The sequence below is a fragment of the Neofelis nebulosa genome, chromosome 5 (assembly GCF_028018385.1).
Source record: "Neofelis nebulosa isolate mNeoNeb1 chromosome 5, mNeoNeb1.pri, whole genome shotgun sequence".
NCBI lineage: Eukaryota > Metazoa > Chordata > Mammalia > Carnivora > Felidae > Neofelis > Neofelis nebulosa.
In genome coordinates, this window is record NC_080786.1 from 34,338,484 (window position 1) to 34,351,491 (window position 13,008).

General features: G+C 39.3%; 1 protein-coding gene across 6 annotated transcripts in view; it reads right to left on the minus strand.

Annotated features, from left to right (window-relative positions):
• The window catches only part of PIK3CB (phosphatidylinositol-4,5-bisphosphate 3-kinase catalytic subunit beta), a 186,012-nt gene that overhangs the window by 9,197 nt on the left and 163,807 nt on the right, over window positions 1-13,008 (minus strand). For all 6 annotated transcript variants that reach the window (XM_058730016.1, XM_058730015.1, XM_058730011.1 and 3 more), the window contains exons 20-22: window positions 3,630-3,797; window positions 2,101-2,224; window positions 843-988 (exon numbers count right to left, since the gene is read on the minus strand). In XM_058730016.1, coding sequence (XP_058585999.1) covers window positions 843-988; window positions 2,101-2,224; window positions 3,630-3,797 — 438 coding nt within the window. The remainder of the gene's footprint in view (window positions 1-842; window positions 989-2,100; window positions 2,225-3,629; window positions 3,798-13,008) is intronic.

Genomic DNA, 13,008 nt, shown 5'->3' on the forward strand with positions numbered 1-13,008 from the left:
CAATGCTTTTGCACTACACCTCCCTATCATCTTGCCTTTCCCCCCTCTCCTTTTAAAGACAATTATTCAAGAGAATCATCCGATGCTATCTCCCTAATTTTGCCAAAAAGAAAAATGAACCCAGATACATATTCTGCAGAAACTCAGGCAGAAATAGAAATAATAGCAATCATTTGGCAAGCATATAGTATGAGTTGGTCATATCATATAACTTTAATTATCATAATAGCCCTAAAATTTATTTTTGTCTCTATTTTATTTATTTATATTTTTGTGAGTGAGAGACAGAGAGCGAGAGAGAGGTGCAGAGTGGGAGAGAGAATCTGCTGACAGCATGGAGCCCGACGTGGGGCTCAATCTCATGACTGTGAGATCATGACCTGAGCCAAAATCAAGAGTTGGACACTTTACTGACTAAGCCACCCAGGCGCCCTATGTCCCTATTTTAAGATGAAGAAACGAAGACAAGAAGAAACATACAAGTAGTGAGGACTAGACCAGAGATTACAAAGTCCTGAGCCCCGGCTCCCTTAGAATGAGAGCAAAATGGCTGCCTCTCTCAGCATCTTATTATGAAATGTCTTAACAGTTTCAGAAAATTCTCTAAGACAGGTAAAAAGTGGTATACTCTTAGAATAAAACATAGTAGCTTATTTCAAATTTCTAGATTCTATTTCCCCTCTCTACACCAGAACATGGATCTGACAGGCAAATTCCCCCAAAGCCTCCCAGGTAGCAGTCTGTTTCCCTGATCTAAATATATCTCAGCTAAGAAATGCTAGTCTAGCTAGTCAGATGAGAAAATGTCAGATGTTTATCCATGACATGAGGGCAATACTCACCGGCCAAATTTTTCTGTGTTTCCTGTTTTTCCTTGTTGAATCACATGAATGAAATCATAGGTAAGAATAAAAGGCACTCGTTCCCTTTTAATGCCAAATTTAGACTTGAAATTTCCAAGAATATGTCCAAAGTCAATGTGGAAGAGCTGGGAAACAAATGGGATTTAATTTCTCTGGTTCCAAATAGAAAGGCAAGATCTCAGCAGTCCTAGACCCCCAATACTACACTGATTCTCAACTTTTCTTGATGTATAGTTTCCCTCTCTTTTCTCTCTCTTTTCATTGACATATAGTTGATAAATAGTACTGTATTAGTTTCAGGTATACAACAGTGATTTAACAATTATTATAAAATGTTCACGAGCCCTTCTCTCTTTCCAAAAGCAAGAGGTCACATGGGAAGAGTGTTTCTAACACGCATAGATCTTTTATTCTTAATAACAACCTGGACCTAATATTAAACTACATTTACTCGGTGGGAAACACAAATCTTTAAAAAGGAAAATACACCCAAATAATAAACATGTCTGATTTTAAAAAGTCAAATAGTTCCACATATTAAACTATTTCAGTCAATATTTCTACATACAAAAACAAAAAAGAGAGCACATTCTTGCCCCACCAACCCCTCAACACCTTGAGTGCTACCACTTGGAGGTAACTTCTCCCTTGAGTGCTACCACTTGGAGGTGATTTTCTTCCATTTTCAAAAATGGTATGTTTACTCTTATTTTTTACTTCCTAATTTTGAATTACTATTTTTATGATGGAAGGTAAAGATTTAGTACTCTGTGCTGATGCAATGCTATACAATGAGGCATATTATATCACAGTTTCAGGCTATATAAATACATTTCAAAGCTAAGGCATGTGGCAATGGTATATACTATGACTGCATTTTCTTTTTTGCCCATATTTTTCCTTGGCAGTTTTTTTTTTTGGGGGGGGGGGGGGAGGGGCTTAGTGTCCTATGTCCTTATCACTAATTCTTCCCCAGATCTTATATTGAAAGAATAGGGTCATTCTGAATAACTGCAATTGACTTTTCAAACATTAAAGGCTTATCACCTAACTTTGAGCAAATACACCAATGAATATATGAAGCAGATGGTATGTGAAACAAAGGATGGAGAAATAAAGGAAAGCACAAAGACGTGACTCCCAGAATCACTAAAGAACCTGCCTGAATTTCACAAGAGACTGTGCTGTATGTAACAGCATCACCAAGGCCCCTGGCAAACTCTGGGGAGCAGCTCACCTGGCCGGTTTTCTTGACCATGATGTTGTCACTATGTCTATCACCAATCCCAAGGACATAAGAAGCTACACAGTAGCCGGCACAGGACAAGGTAAACTCTTCAATGGCTCGGTCTAGGTCATCCCTGAATACGAGAGAGAGAGAGAGAGAAAAAAAAAAAAAAGAGGTCATCCCTGAATACAAGAGAGAGAAAAAAAAAAAAAGCAACAAAGGTTTTCAGTCTCTAAAAGTGTGAGATGAGACCCAATTCACACTTCTGTTTCCTTTTTAATTGTGAATAGAAAGGCAACACAGAGCTGCCAAAACCCTATGAGCCAAACATGCTGGATGAGAGAGGGAGGGTGATCACTGCAGGAGCAGGGCAGAGAAGAATCAGCAGGAATCAGATAATGGACCTAAGCCATTCAAACTGCTGTGTTTCCCTGGGCTTGGGAGTAGCTTCATATGTGTAATTATACAAGGTCACCATCAGCTTTGCTCAATGATGCTGGGCATTTGAACCTTTTTTGGTCAGTTTGACCTAACACTAGAATTCCATATTGAAAAGTTAACTATTAAATTTTCAACAGTTCAAGTCACTGACTCAAATTAGAAGTTAGCAATACGGATCCTTTAGAGACAAGGTTTTAAGATCAAAATCTGAAAACTAATTCTCACATACCAGTCCTTGGATTTTGCCAATGATGAAATGTAAGTCCACCTTTGAAGTCTTTAGCCAAAAATATTTATAGTGTTTTCCCTCACTGTGAAATTCCTTAATTGCCTATGATCAGGACTTTTCCAACACAGTAACCATTAATAACACAATTCCTAGCATTGTATTTTTTAATTTGGAGAGATCACAGTCTACAAACTCATTTACTTGTATTGTAAAAATCCTCTGAAAACTTACCTAAGTTCATACATACATTCACATAATTACAGAAGTTGACACATTTAAAAAAAATATTTTTAAAAATGGTAAATTCTTAGATTGTAACTACTACAAGGCTTTGAAATGTGATCTAGATAAAGTAGAATTTAATGCTAACCATCTTTCCTCTCTCTCTCTGCCCCTCCCCCGTTCATGCTCTGTCTCTCTCTGTCCCAAAAATAAATTTAAAAACGTTGAAAAAAAAAAATTAAAAAAAAAAGAGGGGCGCCTGGGTGGCGCAGTCGGTTAAGCATCCGACTTCAGCCAGGTCACGATCTCACGGTCCGTGAGTTCGAGCCCCGCGTCAGGCTCTGGGCTGATGGCTCGGAGCCTGGAGCCTGTTTCCGATTCTGTGTCTCCCTCTCTCTCTGCCCCTCCCCCGTTCATGCTCTGTCTCTCTCTGTCCCAAAAATAAATAAAAAACGTTGAAAAAAAAAAAAATTTAATGCTAACCATCTTTAGGAAGACTTTAGGAAGGCCTATTTGTCACTGATCTAACCTGAAATAAAGCAATAAATAACACTACCATTTCCTCTAGGGCACTGCTGATTCTACTTGGAAGAATAGTGATTTGTTTGGCTGTTTGTTTGTTCAGAAGAATGATAAACAAACTGACCCAGAGTTGTATTCTTTAAGCCAGTTCAGAAGGGCGTCTTTGTTGAAGGCCGCTGCTGCAGCCACATTGCTACTGTTCAGCTGAATGTCAGCAATTGTTTCAGAAGTGCTCACAACTTCGATGAGGCCAGAGCGGTCTCCTGTTGCTAAACAGCCATAAGGCAGCATCCTGAAAGGGAAAAAAATGGGCATAGTCACATGTTTATGTTATCCATAAAATGAAACATTAACAGAGGAAGTTTCTTCTTTGATGTTTTTAAAAGTTTTATTACTATTGATACCTTTGCCATTTTTCTATCATTGTCATATGGAAAAATACAAGTTCTATTTTCTGTTAAGGAGTAAATCTCTTGGCCAACAGATGGAGTAATTTACTAGAATGCCAATGTATAGCTAAATGTATAATTTGTTATCTAGTTATTCTGATGAAATATTCTACTTTTTTATGCAGATGGACAGAAGCATATCAGAAAAAGGTTTTTGGGGCACGTGGCTGACTCAGTCCTAAGAGTGCAACTCATGATCTCAGGGTCATGAGTTCTATTCCATGTGGGGTGTAGAGATTACTTACATAAATTTTTTAAACCTTAAAAAAAAGTCTTTCGTTTTTACTCTAAATTTTGGAGAAAGGAATCACCCTTTATGGAGCACATAACAAACAGGTGCCACGCAGTGGGCTAGGCACTTTACACATTACTTTGCTTAATGAATGGCAACTCCATCCTTCTAGTTGTTCAAGCCCACAACCTTAAGGTCAACTTTGACTCTTCATCTCATGCCCAGCATTTACCTGTCTTGAAAATGTGTAAAGTACTTCTCTGCCTCCACTCTTCCTTCTGCTTCTACCTTAGACCAAGCCACTATCAACCCTTACTCAATTATTCAAGTTTCCTTATTAGTCTGCTTCCACATCATAGTCTGTTTTAAATGCAACAGCAATACAGGGGTGCCTGGGTGGCTCAGTCGGTTAAGTCTGAGTCAGTCTGACATTAGCTCAGGTCATGATCTCGTGGTTTATGAGTTCCAGCCCTGCATCAGGCTCTATGCTGACAGCTCAGAGCATGGAGCCTGCTTCAAATTCTGCATCTCCCTCTCTCTCAGGCACTCCCCAACTCGTGCACTCTCTCACTTTCTGTCTCTCAAAAATGAATAAACATTAAAAAAAAATGCAACAGCAATATAATCCATTTTATTTTATTTATCTATTTTTCAATATATGAAATTTATTGTCAAATTGGTTTCCATACAACACCCAGTGCTCATCCCAAAAGATGCCCTCTTCAATACCCATCACTAATCCATTTTAAAAGTATGCATATTATGTCACTCCATGTCAATTTCTGCAAAGGCTTCCCACCTTAGGGTGAAAGCCGACATGTTTGCCTAGTTCACAAAGCCAGCCTTCAATCTGGTCCCACTTCACCTCTCCTAGTATCCTCCCTCTTGCTCACTTTATCCCTACTACACCAGCTTCCTTGCTATTCCTCAAGCAGATCAGGCATAATATTCCCTCATTCCTTTACATGTGTTATTTTCTCTGCCTAGCACATCTTTCTCTAAGACTTCTACATGATTTACTTCTTTACCCAAGACATCTACATGACCGTCTCTGACATCTTTGCTGAAATGTTACTGTCTCAGTGAGAAATTCCTGATCATCCTATCTGAAATTGTGACACTGTCTGTGACATAATACTTACTATCTCTTCCCCGCTGTATTTCCTCTTTAGCCTTCAACACAATCCAAACATCTTGCACATTTTACTTATGTGTTTGCTTACAGTCTCTCTCTCCACCACTAGGATCAAAGTTCTAGGGGCGCCTGGGTGGCGCAGTCGGTTAAGCGTCCGACTTCAGCCAGGTCACGATCTCGCGGTCCGTGAGTTCGAGCCCCGCGTCGGGCTCTGTGCTGATGGCTCAGAGCCTGGAGCCTGTTTCCGATTCTGTGTCTCCCTCTCTCTCTGCCCCTCCCCCGTTCATGCTCTGTCTCTCTCTGTCCCAAAAATAAATAAAAAACGTTGAAAAAAAAAATTAAAAAAAAAAAAAGTTCTACCAGGCAGGGATGTTTTGTTCCCTGCTATATCCCCAGTGCCTGAGAATGTGCCTAGCACAAAGTAGACACTCAATAAATTAAAAAAAAAAAATTTTTTTTTAATGTTTATTTTTGAGAGAGAGAAGCAGGGGAGGGGCAGAGAGAGAGAGAGAGAGAGAGGGAGACACAGAATCTGAAGCAGGCTCCAGGCCCTGAGCTGTCAGCACAGAGCCCATTGTGGGCCTTGAACTCACAAGCTGTGAGATCATGACCTGAGCCGAAATCAGACGCTCAACAGAATGAGTCACCCAGGCGCCCCTAAATATTTTTGAATGAATAGACAAATTTAATAATAAAAATCCTTGTAAGGTAAGATCTCAATTTTACAAATGAGAAACAAAAGTAACTTGGAAAAGATCACATATATAACTAAGTCTAAGATCTAAAACAATTCTGTGTGGCTCTAAAACTCTCTTTATAACTTAACACAGTCTCTAGAATCACTGACCGTGTAACAGCCCTCTCGTGCTGTTCTCGTTAAAATAATTTTTGCTAAATCGATAGGTAGCACTTTGCTTTGAATTTCATTTATATGATCCCTAATGAAAATAAACATTTTCTCAGGTCTCTTTTAGCCATTGTTTAAAAAATGTTTGTTTATTTTAAGAGAGTGAGCACGTGCGTGAGTGGGGGAGAGACAGAGAGAGGGAGAGAGAGAATCTCAAGCAGGCTCTGCATTGTCAGCGCAGAGCCCTATGCAGGGCTCAGTCTCGTGAACTGTAAGATCATGACCTGAGCGGAAATCAAGAGTCAGACACTTAACCAACGGAACCACCCAGGTGCACCTCTTTTAGTCATTTAAAAATAATTTCTTTTGTGAACTGGGTATTTACATTCTTTCCCTATTTATTAGGGTTTTAAATATTTTCATTAGTGATACATAGGGCATCTTTACATATTAACATTATTCTTTTCTTCTTTTGGCTGTAAACTACTTCTCCAGTTTTGTAAAAACTGTGTTACCATTACAGCGACTCCAAAATGGAATGTGATACACCTTGGGAAGTTCAAATAAAAGGTGACTAGAGAAAATGCAATGGATGGAATTCATGGACTCAATTAATATATGGGTACAGCTAAGTGCCAGGCATTGTTTGCTGCTGGTGACACAAAAAGGAGCAAAAAAAAAAAAAGCAGTCCTTGCTCTCACTAAGCAGACAAGGCACAAATGCACAATGTGCATGTGATCTCTGAATGAGAATTGCTATGAGAACATGTCGAGAGTTAAGCAGCATCTTGATGAGTAGGAAGGACAGCACAGCTAGAGGAAAATACAAGGAGGAGTGCAAAGGCAAGGTGAGGACCAGAAACCATCAGTGTTGGAAAGACTATGCAGGGCCCTATAGGCCATGTAAGAACTTCTGTCATTCTGCTAAAGACACTCAGAAAGCTTTGAAGGACTTTATGAAAGAGGGTGTGTGTGTGTGTGTGTGTGTGTGTGTGTGTGTGTCAGAGAATGTATGAATGTGTTACTGTGTCTAATAATCAGATAAAAGAGCCAATTTTAATAAACAGTCCCTCAATTTCGATACAACCAAGAATTCAATTATTTTATGCCTCTTCTAAGCACTTTCTTAGTTCTAACAAAGTAAGGTCGGGAACAGAATCACGAAACTACATGCTGGCAGTGTGATATACCAACAGACTGCTTTTCATCTGTTTTTGTTTTTGTTTTTGTTTCCTTTTAAAAAGTTACCTTTCAATAAGCAAAGTAGCTTGGAGCATGGAAGCTTTCCCAACACCCCTATTCTTATCATGACACAACACATGTGAGGCAAACACTGCGTGGTTTAACTGCACTTTGGCTCACTTTCCTGCTTCTCCTCCCACCTCACTTGCAGCCAAACTGGGCAAAAATCCAACAATTTCCTCTTCAAAAGCGTGCAATGATAAAAGCATTCAGTGTCTTGAGGATGAAACTCTCACAATGGGAAGGAAAAAACATCCTTGTCAGACAGACAGTTTGACAGAAGTCAGGCTGGGGACAAACTCTTAGAGCCCTGATCATCTTACATGGGCCTGTTTTGCACTCAACTTTATAAAGGCCATAAGAACAACCGGTAATGTTTCCCTTCCTTTCCCAGACTCTCTGATCCAAGGAGCACTTTGTTATCTTCCCACTAATCAAGAATTAAAATATAAATTCTACAGCTGAGGGGATGGCAGCCCCATAACCCTACTCTTAATGAGTATGTAGAAAGTTTTCTCGGGCCTTGACTCTGACATATTGACCCACTTTGAGTGGTGACTTAGCCCCTTGCCTCCAAAAGAGGAAAGTGTAATTCCTTTACCTAATGTTTGCATCGTTTCCATATTCTTCCCTAATCCTTCCAAGACTGCTATTACCAGTGTCATTACAGAAGTGTTGATTAGCACTCTTAAAAGGGAAGTAAATCCCATTAATGTAACTTAGATGTAAAGTCACAATGAAGACAACTGTCCAAAATTCAGGGGGTGGTAGAAGACTATGAAATCTACCGAAGGCCAAATAGATTTACATACAGACAACCTAGGAGACTTGACAGAAGAGGCTGAATACCTATTATTTGGTGACTGAGGAGGTCAGAGTGTTCTAACATACTGACAGGCTTACAGATGTTCTAATTTAGTATGAAAAATATCAAGAGTGTCTTTGGGACATCAGAGAAAAATGAAAATGAGAAATAGGCACTTTCATTCATGCTAACATGGCACTGTTACAAATACTAAACTATTCTGGTCAAAGTAATACAGCATAGAAGGTACCTGAAGATTTGAGATTGAATTTACAAGAGTGTGTGCTATGTGACCCAGCTTAACCTGAACAGCTGGCCAAAAGAAAACAAACAATAGGAACAGTGAAGCACGCATATTTATAGAAAGAGTAAAAAAAAGTTTGGTGAGAAAATGGTATTCATTTGGAAATGAACCCTAAAGAATTAAAGTTCCACATATTTTAAAAACATGGGGTCAGAGTACAAAAAGTCAGCAGAGATCTCCCTGGACAGACAAGTTCCTTTTTCTTGTTAGATACTTGTTGCTTCCCATAAGAGAGACACTAGGTTTATTTCTAGCACTCCCACATGTGGTTTCCTCCCTTGGCCTGAGGTCACACAATGAATTTCATTTGATGCTATATGTATTTTACAGTTGAATAGAATGGGTAAAATAAAACAGCAAAGAGAAAAGAACTTGGTTGGGAATTAATTAAGGCAATGGAAGGGAGACAGGGAAACCAAAGGGACTCGCGAAAGAAAAAGCTCTTTTGTTCCCTTTCCTTTTTTTCCTGCTTCTCTTCTTACTAGGACCTGCACCCCAGCCCTACATATGCCTTAATGCGTGTCCTCCTCGTAAGGGACAAAGAATGGTATCTTTGGAGTCTTCCAGCAAAATTGGTAATATCGAAACCACTGGCGCTAGGCATCTCAATGCCAAGACCGCTGGTTTCAAGAAACAAGTGACTCTGATAGACACCTGGCCTCTGTCCTTGTTCTACCTGGTTTCTGGACGTCTGACAGGACATGTACACCACACGACTGTCCCCAATAAAAACCCCCAAAACCTCAGATAAAACCATACTCATGCTCCTTTCCTTTCCCAGTGTTCCAGACGGTTCATCTGTATCTGCTCTCCCTTTATCTTCAAAAAATTCTTCCACCTCCTGCTGGCTCCCAAATAATTTCTATCCTGTGTAAAACCAGGGACCCTCTTGGCTGTTCCTGCAGGACCTTCTCTGAGTCCTTGGATCTGGCCTGGCATCAAATCGTTTGATAAAATGATAAAATCATTTTAGCGGCAGTTTACTTTATAGGAAGGGTCAGCAAACTTTTGGACATTAAGCCAGATAGTAAATATTTTGGGCATTACAGACTATCAGGTCACTACTCAATTCTGCAGTTACAGTATAAAAACAGCCACAAGACAGTATGTAAACAAATGGGCCGTGGCTGTGCCAATACAACTTTATATACAAAAAGTAGGGGGTGGGCTGGGGGACAGTGTAGACCAGACCCTCTGGGTTTATGTTCCTCAGGCAGAGTTCACAACCACCCATCCCTCTTATCCATCCAGTATTTCTTACATGTATGTGGTTGACTAAAAAACTTGATACCTATGCAAAACTAATTCTTTTTACACCATTATATTATAAATTCCTCCTAATTTAAAAGCAAAAGTCTGTCACTTATAGTGCTCAAACGGTCCTTTTTAGATACATTATAATCTCACTCCCTTATTCCAATCATATCTGTAAGTCCCATAAAAGGAAAAACACCAACAGCAAATTGCTCTTTCTACTTCAACAGCACTAAAAAGTTTATCCTGCAAGGATCCAAGACTAGAAAACTCTTGCTTTCTTTAAAGAAATAAAACCTCAAATCAATGGAAAATTACTATTTGGGGCACCACAACATTGTGATAAACAAAGGGTTACTACTAAACATGTCTTCCCATGATTGTTTTCTTGCTTAGACTGGTAAAATGAAGAAATAACATCAAGTGTACAGTCTGATAGACCTGGATATGAACTTGGCTCCTTCAATTAATATTTTTGTAACATTTGACAAATTGTTTAAAATCCCTTGAGCCTTGGGGCACCTGGTGGCTCAAGTGATTGAGGGACTGACTCTTGATTTCAGCTCAGGTCATGATCCCAGAGTTGTGGGATAGAGACCTAAGGGTGGAGCCTGCTTAAGATTCTCTCTCTCCCTCTGCCCCTCTGCCCCTCTCCCCCACTTGTGCCCTCTCTTAAAAAAATAAAAAAATTAAATTAAATTTAAAAAATCCCTTTAGTCTTAATTTTCCTCATCTGCTAAAAAAGAATTAATACCACCTCATAGAGTATTTTTAACTTACATGACATTACATAGATGAAGAACCTAATACTATGCCTGGTTTAGCAAGGATTTTTTTTTTTTAATTTTTAACATTATTTATTTGGAGAGAGACAGAGACAGCATGAGTGGGGGAGGGTAGAGAGAAGAGAGGAGGGAGGGAAGGAGGGAGAGAGGGAGGGAGGGGGAGGGGGGAGAGAGAGAGAGAGAGAGAAAGAGAGAGAGAGAGAGAGAGAGAGAGAGAGAGAGAGAGAGAGAGAGAATATCCCAAGCAGGCTCCACGCTGTCAGCACAGAGCCTGATGTGGGACTCGAACCCAGGAACTGTGAGATCCTGATCTGAGCCAAAACCAAGAGTCAGATGCCTAACCAACTGAGCCATGCAGGCGCCCCACAAGTGTCTTAAGTTTAAAAACCCTAAACTATATTTAGTTATGAAGAAAACAATTCAAATTTCAAAACTTAATCAGGAAATACTTATAAGAATAAACTCAATGTCAAGTATAACTATTTCCAACAAACTTGTGGACAAAGTTGCTGTAGATTCTAAAACACATAAAAATTACAGATAAAGTCAAAAAGGTTTTATAAATAGCTATGGTAAAGAAAGAAAGAAAAGGAGAACTCTGGGTCCCAGAAACTATTCATAGCACTGGCTGAGCAAACTGCTAACTTGGTTGACAATTTAATGTCCATGAGAAGAGAGCTTGGCCTTGGGCCAATAAGAGACAGGATCTAGGCCTGTGATCCTAAACAAAGCTGGGGATCTGAAAGCGCTAGCGCTGTCAAGTGTATGAAGAGGGAACTAGAAAATGTCTGCTCACTGACCAGAAGATGTGGCATGAAAGTCTGCCATCTATCTTGCGCACTAGATGGGGGGAGGAAGGGAACTTTCATGAAAATGCAGAAACTCAAGCCTTCCTACATTCTCATGAGATCCAAGTATAAACTATCTATGAAATATGAGAGCATGAAGGCTAAGAGTTAAAATAAAAACCGACTGATTGTGTGTAAAGACCTTGGGGAACAGTAGAAATTAAGCACAAACTCATTTTGGGAGGGTACTTTCATACCCTAGGGAACAAAGGACCCCTCAGAGAAAACACAGTCGACACTAATAATGAATTCAAAACCAAACATTATTAACTACTACATTAACTATTAACTACATTAACTACATTATTAACTATTAACAAGGAAATGAAACTGGACAATGCAGAAGAGAAATTTAGTGAACTGGAAAGACAGTAAACAAGAAACTACAAAGAATGGCACATAAAAGTGGGAAATAGGTAAGACAGGTCAAGAGACATGCAGGACAAAACAGGAAAATCCAACACACCTCTATTAAAGCTGCAGAAGACTGTGAGAGTTTTATAGGAACTAAAACAAGCTGTATTTTCGCTAATTGTAGAGATACACTGAGAATAGGGGGGAAAAGATAAAAAGAAATCCATACACTAACAAACTGTAGTAAAATTGCAGAAACCAAAGGCTAAGAGAAATTGTTTTCTGCATTGGGGTAAAAAAAATACCATTTAGACTGACAGCAGATTTGTAAAAAGTAACAGGTCAGAATACCAGGTGCCCCTACACAAAAATGTAAAAACACTTATTTTAAGTATATTCAAAGAACTAAAAGAAATCATGTCTAAAGAACTAAAGGAAAGGAAAGCCTGAGAATGAGGAATTATGATCATATAGTCTCTATTATTAAGAAACAAATTATTTAGGGGTGCTTGGGTGGCTCAGTCAGTTAAGCATCCAACTTCAGCTCAGGTCATGATCTCATGGTTCCTCAGTTCCAGCCCTGCGTCGGGCTCTGTGCCGACAGCTCAGAGCCTGGAGCCTGCTTCAGAATCTCAGTCTCCTTTCTCTCTGCCCCTCCCCCGCTCTGCCTCTCAAAAATAAATAAATATTTTTTTAAGTTTTTTAAAAAAGAAACAAATGAAACAAATTTAAATTACCCAAATAAAAATTCTGGAGTTGAAAAGGAGAACTGAAATATAAAATTCACTAGACAGACACAATAGCAGATTTGAGCAGCCGTGAGAAAAAATCCGCAAACTTTAAGACAGATCAAGTATCCAATCAGAGGAACAAAAGAAAAATAATGAAAAATTAACACAACCAGCAAGTACATAATGGTTGTACAGAGAGAAAAAAGGCAAAAAAGTATATGAAAAAAGCTAAAAACTTCTGAAATTTAATGAAAAACAATAATCTACACATCCAAGAGGCTCAATGAATTCAAAGTCAAATAAACTCCAAGAAGGACTAAACATATTATAACCAAACTGTCAAGATTCAAACAACAGAATCTTGAGGGGTACTTGAGTGGCTCGTTCGCTTAAGCGTCCGACTCGTGATTTCGGCTCAGGTCATGATCTCATGGTTAGTGAGATTAAGCCCCACATCGGGCTCTGTGCTGACAGCACCGAGCCTGCTTAGGATTTTCTCTCTCCTTCTCCCTCTCTC